Below are 21,280 nucleotides of genomic sequence, written 5' to 3'. Positions count from 1 at the left end.
ACAGTTACAACGACTGACAAAGAGGATTAACAATGAAGAGGATTAAACTCTGTAAAACGGCTCTGCAATCGTATTTGCGTTTATTGACCACACGAGGGTGATCTAGCAGTATTTACATATAACATAACGATTCCCTTTAAAAGTGACTTTTCAATGACTTCACCATAGTCTGGATGTCAGCATGCATTCATTTGTTAGTAATATCATGCTTTTGAAACAAGACTGAGCGTGCTGTTGATAGGATATCACACGGTTCTGTACTTCGGTTTACATTTTACGAACACCTTATCCATGTTATTGTGCGTGCTGCACAGTTGTGTCCCGACGAGACACCTGAGTTCGTGCGTTGCACTGTGTCCAGCTTTTTAGCGCATATGTCAAAGACACATAGATGGAGATGAACGCTCCAGGACAACTGGGCAACAACTGACCGATCAAAACCCGATAACTCTCCAGTACAGGCAGTAGGCTAACTTGACAGGGACCTCAAGCGTAGGCTGATTCAGTCGACCATTCTTCATTAATCTCGGTGGTTCCTGCTTTAAGCTGATTTATGTCCGATCCGCTGCCCACGCGCAGCCGAAAGTATTTGTTTTTTCCAAGTGGCCTCGCGCGCAGTTTAAAGTGCGTCTCGATGCACGTAATTGTTTCACAAATACGGAATATTAAAAGGTTCGGAACAGCGCGTGAAAGCCAAGTTAAAAGTGTCATAAAACAGTCGGACATCTGATCGGTTTTTCTGGTCGCCAAACGCATCTCAATAAATGGAGAACTTGGATAAATGTTCTTTTACGGAATGAGAGCTCTGTCCATTTAATATAGTTATTAAACTAGTTATTTTGTATTCGCTGCATATTAAACCAGAACATTATGTTTCTGAATTTGGTGCTTCCACTGATGGCTACCCTTTTGACAGCAGGTAAGTCGGACTATCTATCTATCTCGTGTATGTTTCTTTCTTGTTCTTAAATATCTTTGTGTCATTTTGCATGCTTTATGAGGGAATTTACAGTTCGCTATAATAATATCCATGATTGGTCTATAGAGAGAGTAGCATAATGAACAGTCAAAAAAGATGAGGCACTAATTAAAAGTTCAAAAGCTGCCAGAAGAAGCCTTTCACACTGTATACTTATATGTGTACGTATGCCTTTTGGCTCACTGAAATTTTAAATGTGATCACTATGCTCTGTTTTAATGCAGTGCAATTGCCAATGATGTGGCATGCATGATGGAACAATGTAACAACAGAATCGTGGTTTGTTATGTAAAAGCAAAAGTCTGAGATATTTCCAGCCGAAATGTCATAAGAAACATCTGGTCAATGTGATTGCTTTTTTCACTAAAACAGAGGCAATCGGCTTGTGTTGAGAATAAATCAGCTGTCCCACGCGCAGCGTGCTGGATTTATTTGTGTATTGGGATTTGTGCCATTAATTTCGATATGCCGTTTGCACTCCGCTGGTGATGTACAATATATCAGCCCTGGACGGGAGGTTTAAATATGTCATTTTATGAATTCATCCTCAAGACATCGTCCGTCCGCTGTTGTAGTTTCTCTATCTGCTGCATCCAGCAACACGTGCAATGAAAGTGAATGCGCGCGCGCTTCAAAACGCTCGTTCAGCTCTCGAAACCACTTCGACAAGAATACAATCAGTTAATATTTGTACTCAGTTCTTTATAATTTCAAGTAAAAACAAAAAACGTCCTAACCACTGAATTGCCAGAGGCAACACATTGTTCACATGCTCATAATATTTGTTTGTCAGTTAGGCATATTTTATTTATTAGCTTTATTAAAAAACAAAATTACTCTCATGTAAGGTGTGTGTATGTGTGTGTGTGTGTGTGTGTGTGTGTGTGTGTGTGTGTGTGTGTGTGTGTGTGCATACGTGCGCGCGGCCGTCTCGCGCGCTTTATCATGCCATAAATCCCCATTTTGGCTCTTGGCTGATTATCAAGATGAACGTTTTCAAAAAGAGGATGCGCCGCAAATGTGAATATGTAGTTACTCAAAAGTGGAATTAAGTACTTATTCAAACCCTGTGATATTAATATTTTGTAAATTCTGCCTCAAACTCTATTTATGTTGGGTGAAGTTATGCACCAGCCTTGAACAAGCCTCCGAAAAATGCATGTTATATTGTATATCCTTTTACACTTGACTAAATGTGTTGGTTTTGGAGAAATATATTTGCATAAAATGGCACAAAAATATGTGTTAAATTGCCCCATTTGTATAAATCCAACAAATTATGCATTAAGTTATATTTTTACATTGTAGGCCTATAATACACTCACTTGGCACTTTATCGGAACACCTTTACACCTACTTATTTGTGTGATTATCTAATCATCCAATGGTGTGGCAGCAGTCCAATGCACAAAATCATTCAGATACAGGTCAGGGCCTTCAATCAGTTTTCATATCAACCATCAGAATGGGGAAAATGTGATCTCAGTGATTTCGACCATGGCATGATTATTGGTGCCAGACTGCAGGGCCATAGCTAGTGGGGTGAAAGGTGGTAACGATTCTAGGGGCCCAAAAGTCCTAGGGGCCCCACAACCAATTCTAAAATGTGTTTTTTATAGGAAAGGGGCCCAGAGTAATATACAGTCAGGGGGCCTAGATTATCTTGCTACGGCCCTGCCAGACAGGCTGGTTTGAGTAATTCTGTAACTACTAATCTCCTGGGATTTTCATGCACAACAGTCTCTAGAGTTTACTCAGAATGGTGCCAAAAACAAAAAACATCCAGTGAGTGGCAGTTCTGTGGACGAAAATGCTGTGTTGATGAGAGAGGTAAATGGAGAATGATCAGACTGGTTTGAGCTGACAGAAAGGCTACAGTAACTTAGAAAGCACAACATATCTAATCTTGAGGAGGATGGGCAACAACAGCAGAAGACCACGTCGGGCACTTTATTACGACTATAGTGTTCCTAATAAAGTTCTCAGTGAGTGTATTATATAAACTGTGCAAAACAATGTCGAACCTCATTTAAAAAATGGTTATTGGTTATGTTAGCACATCAGAGGATTGCTCTTAGATTGTCTTTTTGTTGTTGTCTCTGCTTTCATTTATTCTTCAGAGTTCTAATATCTCTGTCTTCCCTCATATATTTTGCTTAGATTCCAGTCTGTCTTTGAAGTCAAACTAAAGCATACTGTAGTTTCCAATGGGAATCATGAGAAAGCCCCAAAAATGTAACCTCACTCATTATAACAAATGTTGTAGTTATTTCTGATGTGCAGCCAGAAAAACTACAACATTTTGTTAACCTGACGTAGACAGATAAATAACTTGATTAAAGATTTTTGTTCTCGAGAAATTATTAATTTAATTGTCAGTTAACATGACTCGTGTACTTTATTGTAAGTCACTTGAGAAGGAATGTATCAGGCTCTGAGGAGTTAAAAATAGAAGTTACATTTTTAAACCCACATTAATATGAAAGAATTCCTCCATTTGCTGCTCTAATTAGAAAGAATGATTGAAAACAATGTTCCTTTGTGTTTACATGTGTATGTGTGTGTGTGGCCTGTCTGGTGTTTAGCATTGTCTGGTCCTTCTGTGGCTGATCCTGACCCACTTCCCCATCCACCCCCCCACCCCGACTATCAGCACTCCCTCTTTAACTGCCACTGATCACGTTCCCACCATCTGTTATATGCGATTCCAGGAGTCTTTTCTAAACTAGGGATGCAGTAGTCCGTGGGCAATGTAGTACGGGGCTGGACTCCAGCAACAGGTCATTGTACTAAAACCATGGGGCCATGGACATAAGCCAGTTCAGTACAAGCGACGCAGCCCTCTGAGCTTGATTAATGATGAGCTGTGATTAAGTTGAGGGACTAATGACAAAAAGCTATAGCTGGACTTCCAACTCTAACTCAGTACCATGGGTGGGGCAAAAATGTAATAGAAATTGATATAAAAGAAAATCTGGATAAAGAGAGTTCAGAGCCACATGGACCTGATGATGTTTTCTTGTTTTTAATTTTTTTTTGTTCTCTTCTCCTAAACTACTCAAATTTAAAATGGGTCAGTGGTCACTAAAACAGATCAATTCGTGTTTCAAATCATTTCAAATTCATTTTGATTCGGATGTGACTGTACATGGTGATGTTCAAGCGGTAAGAGTGAGTGGATAACTCCATAGGCATAGATTTAGGCTGGGATGGTATGGACATGTCCCTCCCAACTTTTATAAAATCAGAAATGTCCCCACCAACATATGGGCAATTTTAACATATAGAAAATGCTTTAACTTTATACTACATTTTTATTTTCATTTTAATGACTATTAAATTTCCTCAGTATCATAATTCATGTTTATGTTGTCCCATCTCTTCTGGAGCAGTGCAGAAACGATGTTGTCACATGGTACCTGTTACCTTTTGTTTTTAAGCACTGTTCAGGATACACCAAAAAAAACAAAAACAATTTAATTTAATTTTGACACATTAAACATAGGTTTATCATATTGCATATCTTCGTCATATAATCCAAGTTTTTCACATATGGCCTGTTTCCTTTATATCGTGCAGCCCTAGTGGTCTGTTCTAAACCTGTTTTATCTTTTAAAAAAATCAGGCTAATTTTTAATCTGCTGGACCAAAGAAATGGGAAATGTGACTTGCTATGTATGTTTTCCCACCAGTTTAATCCATTTATTTAGACAGATTTGCAGACTGATGATAGATAGATGGGCATTATCAAATTTAATGAGTTATAAAGTTTATAAACCAGTCAAAGTGTTGTGGAGGCACTGCCTACTCTTACCAACATGACATTTACCTTGAGAAAAGCAATAAGCCCACAATGAAAAAATGACTAAGATTTAAAAAAAAATTATTTAGCAAGTTTTTCACACAGTTCTGTTAAGTACATTTTGATGGTATAAAATGAAGTAAAATCTGCTTAACTTCATGACATAATATTGATTCAAGTGAGTAAGCAAATTAAACAAACATTTTAGTTAATACAATAACTTTTACTTAAAAATCTGATGTACATGGTACTTAAATAAGCAGAGTAAAATTTAAAAGAACATTTTATATGAACATTTCACATTTTGAACTTTCCTTACAAACACATATTTAATCTTGTACCACATGACATATGGAACCCATCCACAGGGGAACTTATTGCATGCTATGTAGTCTATTCAACAACATCATTTTGCATTACTGGCAATAGAAACATGATACAGAGCTGCCCACGAAGACCTCAACACTTGGTGCACAAAACACCATGTGATTAACAAAATTAACTTCAAACTTTACAAAACAAGAAGTTACCAAACATAACAACAAAATCAACAATAGATACGGTGTAAATAAACTTCCAAACAGTGAAACAATGCAAGCTCATTAATTATTCAAGCCCGATGCATGCTGAGAACACCAGCTTCGAAAAGCCAAGTAAAATGTACTTATTTATCAGTGTAATTTACTCAAATTAGCGAATAAATATGACAAGGTTTTCTACTTTAAGACTGATACATGATGACACATTGTAAAGATAACAAACAATCATTAATATTATAAGCAAGAGCATTCTTTTTTCATGCTTGAATTACAAATGTAGAATTTACTTAATATTTTCAAGTTCAATTTATTCAATGTAGAAAGTACTTAATCTTTTCTACTCTATTTACTTAACCACAAAATAATTTTTTTCAGTGGATATAATCAACAGCTGAAAGAAACAAGTGTTTTAGAGTAGTGTCATCGCATGTAATGGTAGATCCACTTGTAAGAGTTGATAACCCTGCCTGATGATATTACTCAAAGAGAGGTCTCTCAGGGTGACTCTTATGCTTTACTGGCACATCGTATTAAGTACGATCGCTTGCTTAAGGCAGCATACTGCTGTGGTGCTCAGCTTTGGTTAGCGTTACCCAGTACTACAATTAAATCTTAAAGGAGAAGTTCACCCATAAATGAAAATTCTGTCATTTATTTACTCACCATCATGTCATTAAAAACCTGTAACTTTCTTCTGTTGAACACAAAAGGTGATTTTTTGAAGAATATCTTGGCCACTCTTTTCCTTGAAATGAAAGTGAATGAGGACCTGTCATCCTCCAAAATGACTAAAAAGGACCATAAAAGTGATATATTTGCTACATTTCAAGTTAAAAATACACCTTTTGTGGAGAAAAAAGTCAAATGGGCTTGAAACTACATTTTTTAAAAATGACAAATTTTTTATTTTTGGGTGAACTATTCCTTTAAAACATGAGCAAGTCTGTGAATACACTACCATTTCCTGTTTTGTTTGCTAGTATCAAGTGATATGGATATTAGAGGAATATGGTGACCTTTTCTATACCTGCAGGCTTATAAATATGACAACGTGACTGTTGGCAAACAAAATGATGCAAGTAGCCATTTTGTATGTAAAGGTGTTGGAACAATTACTGTATCATGGAAAGGTCATTTCTTATCAATATTTTCTTCAAACTTGCATCGTCTGCATCATCATCATGTATCATATTCTAGAAAAATTTGAAAAGGTGAAGGGAGTGTCGGGACTCTTATCATTGTTTTCTGTTATTATATTGGCTTCCATTTTAAAACGATACAGTCATTGCTGCTCCAGCCTGCATATATCAACAGCTTTGCCTGTCTGCTTTTAGATTAACAACCTAGAGATAGAACAAATTGTGAGAAGAATAATGATGGACAGCTCTTAGGGAAAACAGCAGAAAATTTAAACATTGCTGCGTTTGTGGTTCTGATGATACTGTTTTTATAATTGTAAATTTCCACATTCACAAAAACTATGGTGGAACATGTGCTTTTATGTATTAGATCTGACGATTTTCCTGGTGCTTTTCATTGTCTTAAGTGAACTCGAGGCTAAGAGTTTGGGTTAGCATCATCTCAGCCTCATATGGCATACATATGAACTGCCCACACAGTCAATTCTCTAAATGCATATTGCACACAAAATGGCAAGCACTGGCTGAAAAGGCCAATTCCAGTTGTATATTCCTTTTGGACAGACAGAAATTCTGATTCTTGGTCTTGTATAGCCGTTTGCAGACAGGGACTGATGTGTCATTATTTGAATGGCTTTTAGCCACGCTGGTCTATTATTGTTGTGTTTTAGATAAACCCGCCCCTAAACGGCACATAAAAGCAATAAGAACTTTGGTTGGTCACTTTACATGTCAGTCAAACAGTCTCTTCCTGTCTTATGGTGCGTTCCATTTACCTCAGATGTTGGATGTTGGAGCTGGGAATGACGTCACACCCGAGTTGACCGCATTCCAGTACACAAGTTGGAAAACCAAGATGGACGTATCCAGGCAAACCTTTGTTGTGCTTGCTCTTTCGGAATACAAAAGGGGTGGGGGAAGTAGCCATTGTTAGCAATTCCAGTCTATAAAAACACATAAAAAAGCAGTATTTTGCACAGATAATGCTGAAGTATCATGTCCACAGATAGAGGTTGGATAGTACTGTACTGAGTACTGAGTACTGAGTTTATTGAGACACAGACAAACAGAAGTGCTAATAAACAGTATATTACTACTGTTTCACTTACTGTTGATGCGTTGAGCAGCTATTTTGGATTATGAAGTCGGGGTTGTTGCGGTTCCTCGGAGTTTCCGAGTCGGAACTTCGACTTGAGGGGGTGTTCCATTTAAAAGTTCCTACTGGGAACTCTGAATTTCCGACATCCGAGTACAAATGGAACGCACCATTAGTGGGTGGAACTTGGCCGGAATAATCTGCAAAGTGGACCAGACCTAATGTCCATTGTCAAAAGTTTGGCTATGCAAGACTGTATCATATTTTAAGAGCTTTAAGAACTGACCTTTGATACATAAGGAAACTAAATGATCTGGTGTATAAAGCAAGCAAGCATATGCATTTCAACTGAAGTTCATGATAAATATTGAATCTGTTTAAATAGTTTAAATAGCTCTAAATACATTTGTCATTTTTTCCTCCTATTAAGCCCTTTTATTTCTATATCCTAACTATTCATGATTATATACAGTAGTAAGTTGCATTGAACCCACTATATATTAAGTGTCTTTAACTTCTTAGTGTAATTGTACTTATTATGTTCTTATGTGTTATTCCATTGTACTTACATTTAAAGTACCTGCATTTAATTAATTGTTTATCTGTAGTTACACTGTTAACCTTACCCCTAACCCTAAAGCCCATAGTATACTTCAGTCAGACGAGAACACTAGGCGTCTGCGTACAGGATGCGTGATGCAAAATTCAGTGCTCGAGCACTGAACGCGTGCGGTACGTTTTATCTAACCGCGCGTACTCTGAACTGAACACAGTATGCGCATGCACCTGGAATTACTTAGCACTAATTAGTGGGTCCACAAGGTGGCAACACTTACATTTGAGCCATTGCTTTCTCGAAGAAGCACTAGAAGAAGGTAATGTAATCACCGGTAAACAACAGGAGAAAAAGGTGGAAGCAACAACAGTGGATATGCACGTCAAGCGCTTGTGCGTGAGGAGGTCAGGAGATACCAGCATTTGTGTAACTCAAGTCTGAAGTAATATAAAGACATCTTTATGGGTCTAAACTCTCGAAGATAAATAGTCCAGTCTCTCATAGCAGCTGTAGCGTGCATACGCCCACCACCTGTGAATGCACACAGTAAAATTAAGTATACTTTGAAACGCTAGCGTTCAACTGTACGCTGACGCTAAGCATTCGCCTCAAAACTGAAGTATACTTTGGGATTTAACGTAACCTAAACTAACCTAACCCTACCCCAACCATTACCCTAAACCCTAACCACTAAACCTACCGTACCTCATCCTCAGTAGCAGCAAATATGAATTTTGTGAGAATTTTGCAGAATAGCATGTAGTTACACAATAAATACATTGTATTGTTTATATTTTAATGTTACTACATAGTAGTTAAAGACACCTAAAATAAAGTGGGATAGTTGCATTTAATTATTTGCATTTAGCTTTGTTTTTCCTGCTCTCTGCAACTTTATCAGAAAAGACTTGCAACCCATTTTCGAGAATGGGTTGAGAACCTCTGCTCCAAACAATTTCCAAGGAAAGCAACATTACTGGCTGGCAGCTGCTATTGTTGTCATTGAGAAGAACACAGTAGAACAGTATGGCAACAGTAGGTTGGAAACTACTGTATTTTAGCCACTATGAGCAGTTCATAGATTTCACTTGAACTTTTTTGTCTGGTGACAAAGAGTATGAAAATCCTCTCAACCTATGACCTCTCATCCATTATCTCTGCTTGGTTTTAAATCAATTCTGAAAGCTAAATCATGTCTCATTGCTTTCCATATGTATGTACTTCATTAGCATCAGATCCATGGGATGGACTATATCACTACGAGACTGCTAAAGGGGAAAATGAAAGAACAGAATTAAATTCACGCTCTGTAATGACCTATGATGTCTTTAAATATTGGAATGTAGCAGCACATATTATAATCACAAATCTTCTTGAACGTTCCTATGAAAATGGACAGAGCTCAGCTTTGAAGATAAAAGGGGACCTGAGATATCCTCGCTCATGATCTCTGCCTGTCTATAACACTGTGCAGTAGAGCAGAACAGGGATAATTCACAGTTTAGGGTGTGCTGATAGAGGAAGAGAGCAGGGCAAGAGAAATCGATGACTTGCACATGACCTGGTAGTTTTTAAAGATTTACCCAAGTCCATTCTGAGTCACGTTTTGGTGGAACTGGAAGAAAAATGGGGTGTTGATCTTTTGTCATCTGATAATATAAGTACTAGAAGAGGCTGGGTAATTCATAATGTCTTTATGGCTTAAAGTGTGATGACTGCATAAATCAATCCCATATTTAAAAGTGTCAAATGCTTCTGGTGTTGAGACTGTGGTGTGGCAAACAATTTTTTGACATTTCTCTGTATTATGTACAAATAGCTGTGATGCTGTTCACAACCCATTTGACTTCTGTGAAACAGGATGTTCAACAAGACAAAATGTAGGGCGGGACTTGATTTTATCCATCAGGAATTGATTGGATCATGTAAAATAGCAGTAAAGTACCAGAATGGAGCCAGGTAGTTGGCATGGAGGGGTCGAAAAATAAGAATTTGTGAGAGGGATTTGTTAAGTTTTCTGAAAAAATTAAAAAATAATTTTTTTAAGAAATATATTATTATTATTATTATTATTATTATTATTATTATTATTTTATTTATTTTTTCAGAAGAAGAGCAAGTTATTACATTTTGATGAAAGAATACAAAGACAAATATTCATAATTATTTACAATAAGACCTGGAACTTGCACTTAGAAGTAAATAGGGTCAATTTTGACTTTGTGTTTACTGGTCATTAGACATTATTGAATGTGGGCACTTTGCAGTTCAGAGATGAGTTTGTTTGATATCCAGTAGACAAGATTGCCCAAGCATTAATCATTCTGCTGGCAATTTTAATGGAAATACTCTGCAATTCTGTATGCATTGTGCACAGCTAGGTGTACGCAATGGTCCTTCTGTAGCATTCATTCCTCAAAGCTTTTAATCAGCTCAGAGACCAGAGCTCATCAGTCCACAGGAAGAGGAAATAAGGTCATATGTATATGACAATAAGAAAAGCCATACTGTATTTTGATTGCCAGGTGTGGTTTCAATCATTTTAAAAGTGCATTATGCACCAGTATTGCTCTAAAGTTTTGCAAACATGTTGACTTCCTTAAGTGAAAGTGTGTTATTTTTTTTAGTGTTTAAATACTTTCTCCTATCTCAGCTTAATGTGGATAGACAACTATAAGTAAACCATCCACTGGCTGACTTCCCTGAAAAGCGCAAACAGATGGCTCTGTGACGCTTTCAAGACATTGCTTTGTTTGTTTGAGCATCCCATCCATCCAGATAGAGCAACATTGGCTCAACCAGTGGTGTGTGTTTGGGGCGGAACTATCTGTTTGGCTGACCAACTGTTGATGGGGTTGGTGTTCAGAAGACCTATTTGATATTATTTTGTCATGTTTTGTTGTTAAAATCCATCTTAAGCAGAGCCATTTCATCTTATCTTCACATATTCAACAATTAGTCAGCTAACAAATCTTCTTAAAGGGATAGCTTACCCAAAAATAAAAATTCTGTCATGCTGTTCCCATCCAATATTACTTACTTTCTTCCATGGAACTCAAGAGGAGAACATTTTGAAGATTTTTTAATGCAGCTCTTTTTTCCATGCAATGAAAGTGAAAGGGAACTGAGACTGTCAGTCCCTAACATTCTGCCTAATATCTCCTTTTGTTTCCCATGGAAGAAAGAAAGTCATAGGGGTTTGAAACAACTGAGGGTGAGTAAATGGTCACAGAATTGTAAATCTTTGGGTGAATTACTATTTTGCAGGAGGCAAAACTGTGAATCATTGTTTCATTTTTATTATAATGCAACAAATATCCTACCAGTTTTCTCAGCAGACAATGCGTGCTCTGTGGAAAAGTCCGTGTCTTTTCCGATTGACTCACAAAAGCTGTAAAAAGACTGGACAGCTGAACAGCAGTTTGAACAGTGTTCTTGGTCCCCTTTGTTGACGGAGGCCTTTCATTTCTCATTAGCTTGTGTCCTCAGTGCCATGACTGCCGATGTGTGAAGCACAGGCCTCCCCATCCTTGTCAGGTCATCCTGTCCACATGACAAATCCTGTTTTGGTTTCTGTCACAGGTTTAAAAAGTCCTTGTGAAAAATTTGGTATTTTTAACTGCAATTTGGTATTTTCATTGAAACTGGATTCTGTTATTAATTTCTGATGTTGAATCATTTTTGTGATTTGGCATCAGTAAATCAGAAAATTATTAGTAGTAGTATTCTATTAATGAAAGAGCTCTTGTTTGTTTTAAAGCAATAGTTCACCCAAAATTCTTGACTATTCCATGATAATGGGCAAAAGTTATAACCAATTAAATATTAAAGAAATATACTTAAAAAAATTATTTTTATTTTTTATTTTTTATTATTTGCTCACCCTCATGTCATTTCAAACCTGTATGACATGGAACGAAATTGCAAATTTTTAATGAATATCTTGGTCGCTATTTTCAAGTAATGAAAGTGAACAAGGACTGGAGACAAATTACAAAAAGCACAATAAAGGTATCAGACATGGTATGGTAATTTTAAGGTAATTTATGTCCTGGTTTCTCAAACTTTTTTGAACCAAGGACCCCTTTCATAACCTCAAATTCTTTGCGGACCCCTGCCCCACCACCACCATCACAACAAATATGATATTATTTACTAGAAGTATAAAAATAAGTTTAAATAGGCCTACATACGACATAAAGCTTGCAGAACAGTTGGGCACTGCTGTCCTTTTGTGTCGAGCTTCTGTGTGCAAAGTGTTTCAATTACATTTACATCCAGCGATTGTAAAGCAATTTACAAGTGAGAAATATAACAATACAAACGATTCATATCAAAGACAGCACGAACAAACACCATAAAATGAAGTTAGGGAGATAGTTCATTGCTCAGCTGAGGTTTTAACGCCACCCACAGGACGAAACTTCACCAAGAACACTACAAAGCTCAAACAGTACTGATTTTTTCATAAATTATTATGATTTCCCCTATAGTCAAAGCACGAGTTTAGACATAAGTAAAGCACCATATTCTTGTGATTAATTAGTTTTTATCTGTTACTATAATATCACATTATTTTTGATAATTAAACAGTAATGATACAATAACACAATTGAATAATTATTTAATATTTCAAATGACTATGTCAACTGTCACTTTTTTCTTTTCTGCAAATAAAAGGAAGAATTGGAGAATAAAACTTTTTCATAAGTAGGCCTATTACTACATCTCTCTTCTGTTCGGCAGCAGACGGGACATGATATACTGTATATATTTACATAAATGACAGTTATACTGAAGTGGAAAATTATATATAACGCATAAATAATAGCATACTTTATCTAGCGATATAAAGCAAAATAATTATATAAATTTAAAAATGGGGACCTTGCTAATTCAGTACTGGTCAGCTGTGGCTTGTGAATATTCACACTCATTGTGGTCAATATAACTTGAAATGCACGTTGTTAAACCGCTTCTCTTTTTTTACTGGATGAAGCAACAGCTCTGTGTCTCAATGTTTAATGGATATTTTCCAATGTCATCCACAAAAACTCCTGTTAATAATGCGTGTAAAGAGTAATTTCATCTTGAAGCGAATTTCATTCACCAATCAGAGAAGTCGCTGTTACAATGGGAATAAGCAGATTTTCCAACACTTAAATTTGTGGTCCAGAATCTACAACTTTTTTATTTATTTAGTTTGAATATATTGTTCAAAACTTCTGTTATGTCATATTTTTATACAAGTCAATAGCTTTATATCGAGTAGTTTTTTTATTTGCTTACAACATTGCAACACAATGTTCACAATTCAGGGATTTCCCACGGACCCCCTGTCTATTCGAAAAGGACCCCCGGGTGTCCGTGGACCCCAGTTTGAGAAACGCTGATTTATCTCATTTATTGTGATATCGTAATTTTGTAATTTTTTGTTGATTTATGGTGATTTTATTCGTCTTTATTATGGTGATTTTATATAGATTTCTTAAAAATAATTTTGGTCTTTACAGCCCCAGTCCTAATTCACTTTCATTATAGATCAATCCCATTGTTTACAAACATTGCAGCACATGTGAAGTATTTTTAAAGGTGCTATACTAAATAAACATTATTATTATTATTATTATTATTATTATTAATCATATTGATCTACTAACTCGCAAATCATGGCTAGTATTAAAAGTGATCGATACCTCGTTGATATTATGTGCCGGTGGAATCCCCAAACTGCAAATGCAGGAACTGACTTTAGACTTTGCACCAAGATTTTAAGTGGTTCTCATACGTCTTAGCACAATGACCTATTTCTCTGGAAAACACTTTATTAACATACAATAAACCTACAGTTTGCTCACATACACCCACAGATAGTGCAAACGGTCCCACCCATGGCCACTTGCGCTTTATACTGGCATGAAAATTGCTCTTAGAATTAGCGCTATTACGAAATTAGATACGTTAGACAGTTGTTGCGCTTAGCGGTGTGCTTTGCGCTGAGCCTAGCGTGGTCACGAAAAAAGAACCCTAAATGTTTATAACTTGTCAATTTGCTCATTATCATGGAATAATCAAGGATGGCAATAAAAATCTAAAGAATAATATTTTTTCTAAAACTGAATGTGCTTGTTAAGTATTAGTGCATCAGTAGGCATTGGGCACTAGGCTGATGCTCTCTCTCTCTCTCTCTCTTTTTCTCTCATACGGTTGGAAGCTATCCTGAACTTCAATATCCTGAGTGCTGTAATCTGCTGCTGTCGCTAACCTACTCTAACCTGTCATGCAGTGGCCCCCAATTCAGCAGGGCTTTGCTGTATTTGAGCAGGCTCTTACGAGCAGCCCTAAAGCCTGGGAAAGCTACCCTTCACCGCTGCTGTCTGCTTTAATCTAGGGCAGGCATTCTGCCTGCCAGTGACTTGCATTTTTGTAGTTGTTATTGTGTGGTTTGGTTTTGGTGGTTTAAGAAGGATATTTTTTAGGTTATACACTAGTATTTACAAGGGTATTGTGCTATAAAGGTGGTTTATGAGGACATCCCTAGTGTCCCCTAAATTCAAACGGCTTAAAAAAACATACTATACAATGTTTTTTTGAAAATGTAATTGAAAATGCGGCTGCCCATGTCGCCCATGCCTGAATCCACCCATGCACTGCCAAACCATTCTTCCTGTTGGTCAATGGGGCGAATTTGCCTGTCAAGGTTTACCGAACTTGAACTCCACGTGAAATGCCGTGGTTACCTTCGCATGGTGAAGTTCTGCGGGCGAAATACAGTCATCTTAATGGGCGTGAATTTTCCGCTATGGACTTCCTTTGGCAAAGAATTTCCCCTTTTTGATTTTGCATGGAGTTCAAGTTTGGTGAAGTTTGACAGGTAAATTTGCTGTGAGTCTGCTTGGCAATTAGTTTTTTGCTGGTTTCACAGGCGCTCAACGTCCTCCCACGCTTTCTTCGTCCACGGAATTTTGCCATTCAATGGTAAATGTGACCGCGCCTACACAAAAGAAGTAGGGCTGCGCATTTAATTGCAATTGCAATTAAATCTTGATATGAGCATGTGCAATTTCTAAATCATTTAAATTTTTTTTATTTTCCTTTCTGCAGCCATGGCCCGTGAATTTTAAGTCTAGGCCTTCATTGCGATTTATGGCATTAAGAAAACACAGTTTCACAATGAATAAGACACCGTATGCCTATCATACATTACGTGGCAGTCAACTAATAATACCAATTGACATTTTAAAAACACGTCCATGCACGAAAGCCAGAACCAAGGAGGTCTAATACCAAGAAAAAGCTCTCTAATAATATCTGCGATTTGCTTGTAAGCATCGAGGAATAAATTCTGATTGGATACATTTTTTTGTTTTTTGCTATTCGTTTGTAGATTAATTAGGAGTGGAAAGCGCTGAATTTTTTAAAAATTTATTAGGCATGTTACACCAGCAGAGAAGGCTTTACTGGCCCTGAGAAATCACCACTGCCTTTCTGTGTTTAATTCTGATTGGTGCGTGCACATATTTTGCACGCTTACGATATCTTGCTAATCAGAATACAGTACACAAAAAAGTACCAGTGAGGAACAGAACAGAAATCGGGAAGGTGAATAAAAAATAAAGAAAAACTAAAAGGCATAAAGAAGTAATTGACGCTATCATCTATTACTTATGCAAAGACAACTGTAAGGGGGAAGTCACCCACTGGCCCAAGGACGGTATCCAATGGCGTGGCTGAAGGTCTCCTGCGTGTTCTGTCTTATCGTGCGCGACATTAAATAAATGATTATTTGATTTGAGTTCCATGTTTTTTATTAATCTTATCATTAATTATTTTCTTTATTTCATATGACTCCAATTATGAAAAACCTCGTTGATGTATCTATGCTCTGAATTTTAGTAATTCTCTCTTCTAGACTGCATTTGTTATTTCAATGTTATTTGGGTCCTGTGCTGGTCAGACACAGGTCCTTTAACTACAAATTCATCAGTTTCAGATATTAGTACGTTTTAGACTAAGTCCTTATAGGTTCTCGGCTTTATCCGTTTAGTCTTATTTGGCTAAGTTCTATTATAGATTCTCGGTTTACCGTTTAGCCCCAGTCAATTAAGTCCTGTTTTACAGGTTCTCGGTCCTACATTTAGTGTTCCCATTTAATTCTACTTGGCTAAGTTCTATTAATAGATTCTCAGTTTACCGTTTAGCCCCAGTCAATTAAGTCCTTTTTTACAGGTTCTCGCAGAGTTCTTTGACTTTCCCGGAAGTGATGCAGATAATTTTTGTGACAATCTTACACAACTGACAAAGGAAAAACTTTTGCCAATGTTGCAATTAAATCACAATCGCGATATGATTTTTTTGTCCATGTTGCACTGCCCTAATTAGCTTGTGTTTCAAATTTGAAACAGACAAATACCACACAACACACTGAGATATTTAAACTGTCCAGCCATAGAGAAGGCTACAATCTTCCAAAAACACAGGGAACATTTTGTGTTTATTGTTATGTAAGGGACTTTGCCTCAGCACAGTGTAGACTTATTTTGGATAGGGATTGTCTCCTGTTTTTAGGTGGTTTAACACTGGGGCAAAGGCTTGGGGGTTGGAGTATCAATAACACATCCCACAGGTAAACAAAAGCTGTTTACAGACACCCTGTAGTCAGTATCTTATTGTAGCCATGGTTCTTAAATCCTCCTATTTTTAGATAACTAGATTTAAGCCCAGTCTCAGCCTCAAGGAGCTACTGTTAGTACTGTACCTTATTTACACTCTACAGGCCCACAGTAAAGAGGCTCATCTTCAACTGTCAGTACTCTTCTGCCCATTGATACAATGGCATGTGGAAGAAAAGAATCTTATGTAGGCAAATTAGCTGAACATACCTTTTAGGGAAGTTACTGAGCTAATTGTTCGAGATCTGAAATAGATACATGTCTTATATTTACAGGGGAGACTGGGGCTACTTGTCACATGGGGAAGTTGTCAGAAAGGCTAAATCTCAGTAACTATAAGGTCAAAAGTCAAGTTGTGCAAATGTGTGTTTTCTTTAACAGTGGTTTCATATGTTAGTTTCAAACACCTAGTTTAAAGCTGTCATAAAATAGAATAGTTTTTCTATCATTCAAACTAAAATTCCAATATCATCTAATTTTGTAAAATGTCTTGGCTAAACAAGTGAACACAATAAAAACACACTTGCATTCTGTACATTCATGCAATGGTCAGCTATATCAATAGGTAATTTTAACTGAAAGGTTGTACTATGTTCTCAGGACAAGTATTTTTTTTATAAATGTCAGGTCAGGGAAAGTTGTCACATATTTGGGGGACATATTGTCACATATGTTGTTTATGTTGTAGTTTTATACATTTGATCAATTACAATTTCTGTTGGCCAAAGCAATGATTTTACTTCTTTTCCATCTTTCAAGTTTCGTGAATTGTTTTGTATTGAACTGTTTAAATTTTAAGCCTATTACAGTATTAGCTATTGAATAGCAGATTCTATTGTGACATCTTACACCATAGCCTACCGTGTGACAACTTACCCCACTGTTAGGGCAACTTGTATTCAATTAATTGTATCTTTCTTTCTTTGGCAGTAACAATGAAAATGTTCAATAGATAACATTTATAATGAATTATAATTATAATTATATAATTAAATTCCAAATCTTTATGCCTTTGATTAGACAATATATATTCTTATTGTTACCACATTAAAAGAAGAATTCAGAAGGTTAAGTTTTAGTTTTGTTCTAATATGGCATGTTCTGTTGCTCAGGCTTTGTTTGTTGACACCAGACATCTGTACATCCATGCTCAAGAATGCAGCTCACATATAAATATACAATGAAACATATGTTTTTGCCACTCGAATAATAAAACCCTGACTATTTATCTTTCCATTGCCAGGTGTTCATGGTCAGATGGTTCAGATGGACAGCAGTAAGTCAGGATTTGTGGGCTCACAGGTAGAGCTACGCTGTCAGTTTGTCAACAGCAACCCACCTGTAAAGATCTCCCAGGTCACATGGCAGAAATTAGTAAATGGCACCAAGCAAAACGTGGCCATCGCCAATCCTGCTCTGGGTGTGTCAGTGCTGCCACCCTTCAAAGAGCGTGTGCGCTTCAAAAACCCTGCTGTTCGCCAGCGCACCCCTTCTCTGGAGGACACCACCATAGTCTTTAACAAACTAAGACTGTCTGATGAATCTACCTACATCTGCGAGTACACAACCTTCCCAGCAGGCAACAGGGAGAACATGGTCAATCTCACTGTTTACGGTATGTAATGGCTCTTTCCTCCTAGAACTAAATGTACAGCAAGGTTCCCAGACCACAAATGCCACAATCACAAACACTCAATGAAAACAAAGGAGGTATTATGTGCTGCTGAATAAGTAAACTTAAGGAATTATTCACCCAAAGTGAAAATTATTGTCATTATTTACTTAACATCATTTTATTCCAAACCCAAATGCTGCTTTCTTTTTTTTTTTTTTGGAATCAAAAGAAGGAATTTTGAACTACTACTTTTTCAAACTTCTCTTAGGCTGTTTGTCTGATTCTCACAAAATTTGGTATAAATCATCTACAGACCCTCCTGAAAAAAATTTCTCAAAATAATTTTGTTTAATCAAAACGCTTCAGAGTTATATGCCAATCAAATATTTGGCCGTGGCCCATTTTTACTTATCAACATATATCTTCTAAACGCAAATTCCAGACCTAACAAAACTTTGACAATACACTGTCAAAACTCTGCAAGTGTTTCATCAAGGACGTTGGAATTTGGTATGTATCTTCTTTTATTTAAGTGCTTAAATATCCTTAAAATATTGATCAAAAATGGCTTAACACAGGTCTTTTCCATGCTACAACCGTTCATTGTGACCATGTGTATTAAGCTCCAAAAAACACATTGTATATAAATAGTCCATACTGAATTGAATTTGAGATCAGTCTGATCTGTGAACGAATCATTCTTTTGAGCCAGTTATTTTGAATGAACCTCGTTAGTCTGGTTCACAATTCAAACCATTTGGTTCGCTACGTTTACATGTGCAGTTATAATCAAGCTACAGTGGGTTTTTGCAAAGTCGAGCTACAGTCTATATCTGTCTGTCCAAGTTAACATGACACAATGGATAATCAAATATACGAAGGAAGGACGTCAGCTGAGGAAGTGTTCTATACACGTTGCATGTCTCCTCTGACTTTTGGAGCATGAACACAATGCCAAAACCAATTGTGGTCAGATTAACATGTATAAATGCTGGACAAAACCAAGCTACAATGGCATTATCTAGGTTTATTAGTCCAACTTCACAAAAATGGGACTGGATATATGATTTCAATCGGAATAAAGTATTTACAGTACATGACTGTGACAAGTTTCGTTGTGTGATAGATGAGGAAGCGGGAGCCGGTTTCCACAGTCCACATGGGTCAGAGTTTCGTTTAACAAAATAATAGTAATCGCTTTTCAGCTTCACACTCAAAAAACAAAAGTCTGATTTGCAGCATAAAAGGTAAGACAAGTCAGCTTTTCAGCACAACACTCAGAAAACACAGTCTCTGGTGTGCAACTCTCTCTCTCCTCTCTGTGTGGACTGGGTCGTCTTTTATTTCCCCCGTCTCTCACTGTGAACACAGAAACGGTACTTAGTAGCAATTCATCTTAGGTGGAACTCCTTACTGCTTTCTCTCTCTCCAGATGGGCGCTCGACCACGCCCTCACCTCCACAATGACGAAATTGATGACATTTTTTTGAAATAATGAATTATGCTTTTAGTCCGGCTGAAATAAAAAAAAAACATTATGCATTTAAACGCACTGACTGAGAAATAATAATGGAACTTTTATTTTTGGCTGAACTATTCCCTTACCACTGAACAAGATTAAGGCTCTTAAAATAAGGAAATTATTTAGACAGTTTAAAAGACACATTAAAAATGGTTACATAAAACCAGTGCTACACTAAAGCCTCTGTGATTAAGCTTTAGTGATTAATAGAAAAATCACAATCATCTGATTACTTTCAATACCTGAGCTTTGAAACTGGAGGTACATCTAAGCGGACATGGAACGATGGATTTAACACTATGTAACTTTGATCATAAACTTTCCTTTTCAAATGTGGACAACCAATGTATCGACTTAAACATCATTTAGAAGGGTTATTCAGAAGAACTGTCTTTGTTCAAAATTATATGCACACCAGAATTGTGCATGATAAGTAAAATAGAACTCCAGGAATTTAGCTAAAAAGCTAAAAAATATGATCTTGCAAAAGTTGGAATGGAGGACAACTGATTTCTTGGCAGCATTTTTTCAATAAATTATTAGGAGCCAAGGTTGTGCTGCATAAGATTTTGCAAAACATTTTGTGATGGTCACATGCAAACAGAGATTGATTTTTGTTTCTGAGAAACTCTACTCTAGAATTATTTCTCTGCATATTTCATCATTTTCCAAGTGATGATTGAATCACAATGAGGCCTGTGTCACAATGATGTTTCTAGGAAACTGATTATAATGTACTGTATTACATTTCCTAATGAAAAACAAAAACACTAAGTAATAAGCTGAACAGATTGTAAAACATAACATGGCACAGAATCTTACAGTAATCCAGTGGTTTTCTGCAGTGCATGAAATATCCCTGTGCATATGTGCTAAGCCTCTGTATTTGTTCCTGCAGCTCGCCCTATGATCCAGATGAGTCTTTCCACACCCTCTATAGTTGCGGGATCCAAAGACCTGAAGATGACTGTTGCCACATGCGTTTCAGCCAATGGGAAGCCACCCAGTGTGATCACATGGGAAACTGAATTGGATGGAGAATCCAACACCCAGGAGATCCGCAACCTTGATGGGACCGTCACAGTACGCAGCGATTACTTGGTGGTTCCCAGTCGAGAAATACACCAACAGCTGCTCACCTGCGTCTCCACGTATAATGACGAACAATTCACAGAGAGTGTAATGCTCAACATTCAGTGTAAGAAGCCATGCCTAACAATTGTTTTAAAAGTTTTACTGAATCTTTTTTTTTTTTTTTCTCCCAATTTGGAATGCCCAATTCCCAATGTGCTTTTAAGTCCTCGTGGTTGCGTAGTGATTTGCCTCAGTCTGGGTGACAGAGGACGAATCCCAGTTGCCT

General features: G+C 37.0%; 1 protein-coding gene across 2 annotated transcripts in view; it reads left to right on the top strand.

Annotated features, from left to right (window-relative positions):
- The first annotated feature begins 386 nt into the window (after positions 1–386).
- The window catches only part of nectin1a (nectin cell adhesion molecule 1a), a 40,803-nt gene continuing 19,909 nt past the window's right edge, over positions 387–21,280 (top strand). For both annotated transcript variants that reach the window (XM_051677491.1, XM_051677490.1), the window contains exons 1-3: positions 387–919; positions 18,027–18,398; positions 20,819–21,118. In XM_051677491.1, coding sequence (XP_051533451.1) covers positions 871–919; positions 18,027–18,398; positions 20,819–21,118 — 721 coding nt within the window. In that variant the 5' untranslated portion in view covers positions 387–870. The remainder of the gene's footprint in view (positions 920–18,026; positions 18,399–20,818; positions 21,119–21,280) is intronic.

This window comes from Myxocyprinus asiaticus, chromosome 38 (assembly GCF_019703515.2).
Source record: "Myxocyprinus asiaticus isolate MX2 ecotype Aquarium Trade chromosome 38, UBuf_Myxa_2, whole genome shotgun sequence".
NCBI classification, from domain to species: domain Eukaryota; kingdom Metazoa; phylum Chordata; class Actinopteri; order Cypriniformes; family Catostomidae; genus Myxocyprinus; species Myxocyprinus asiaticus.
Note: the sequence above shows the minus strand (reverse complement) of the source record. Positions and strands in the feature narration are given on the sequence as shown.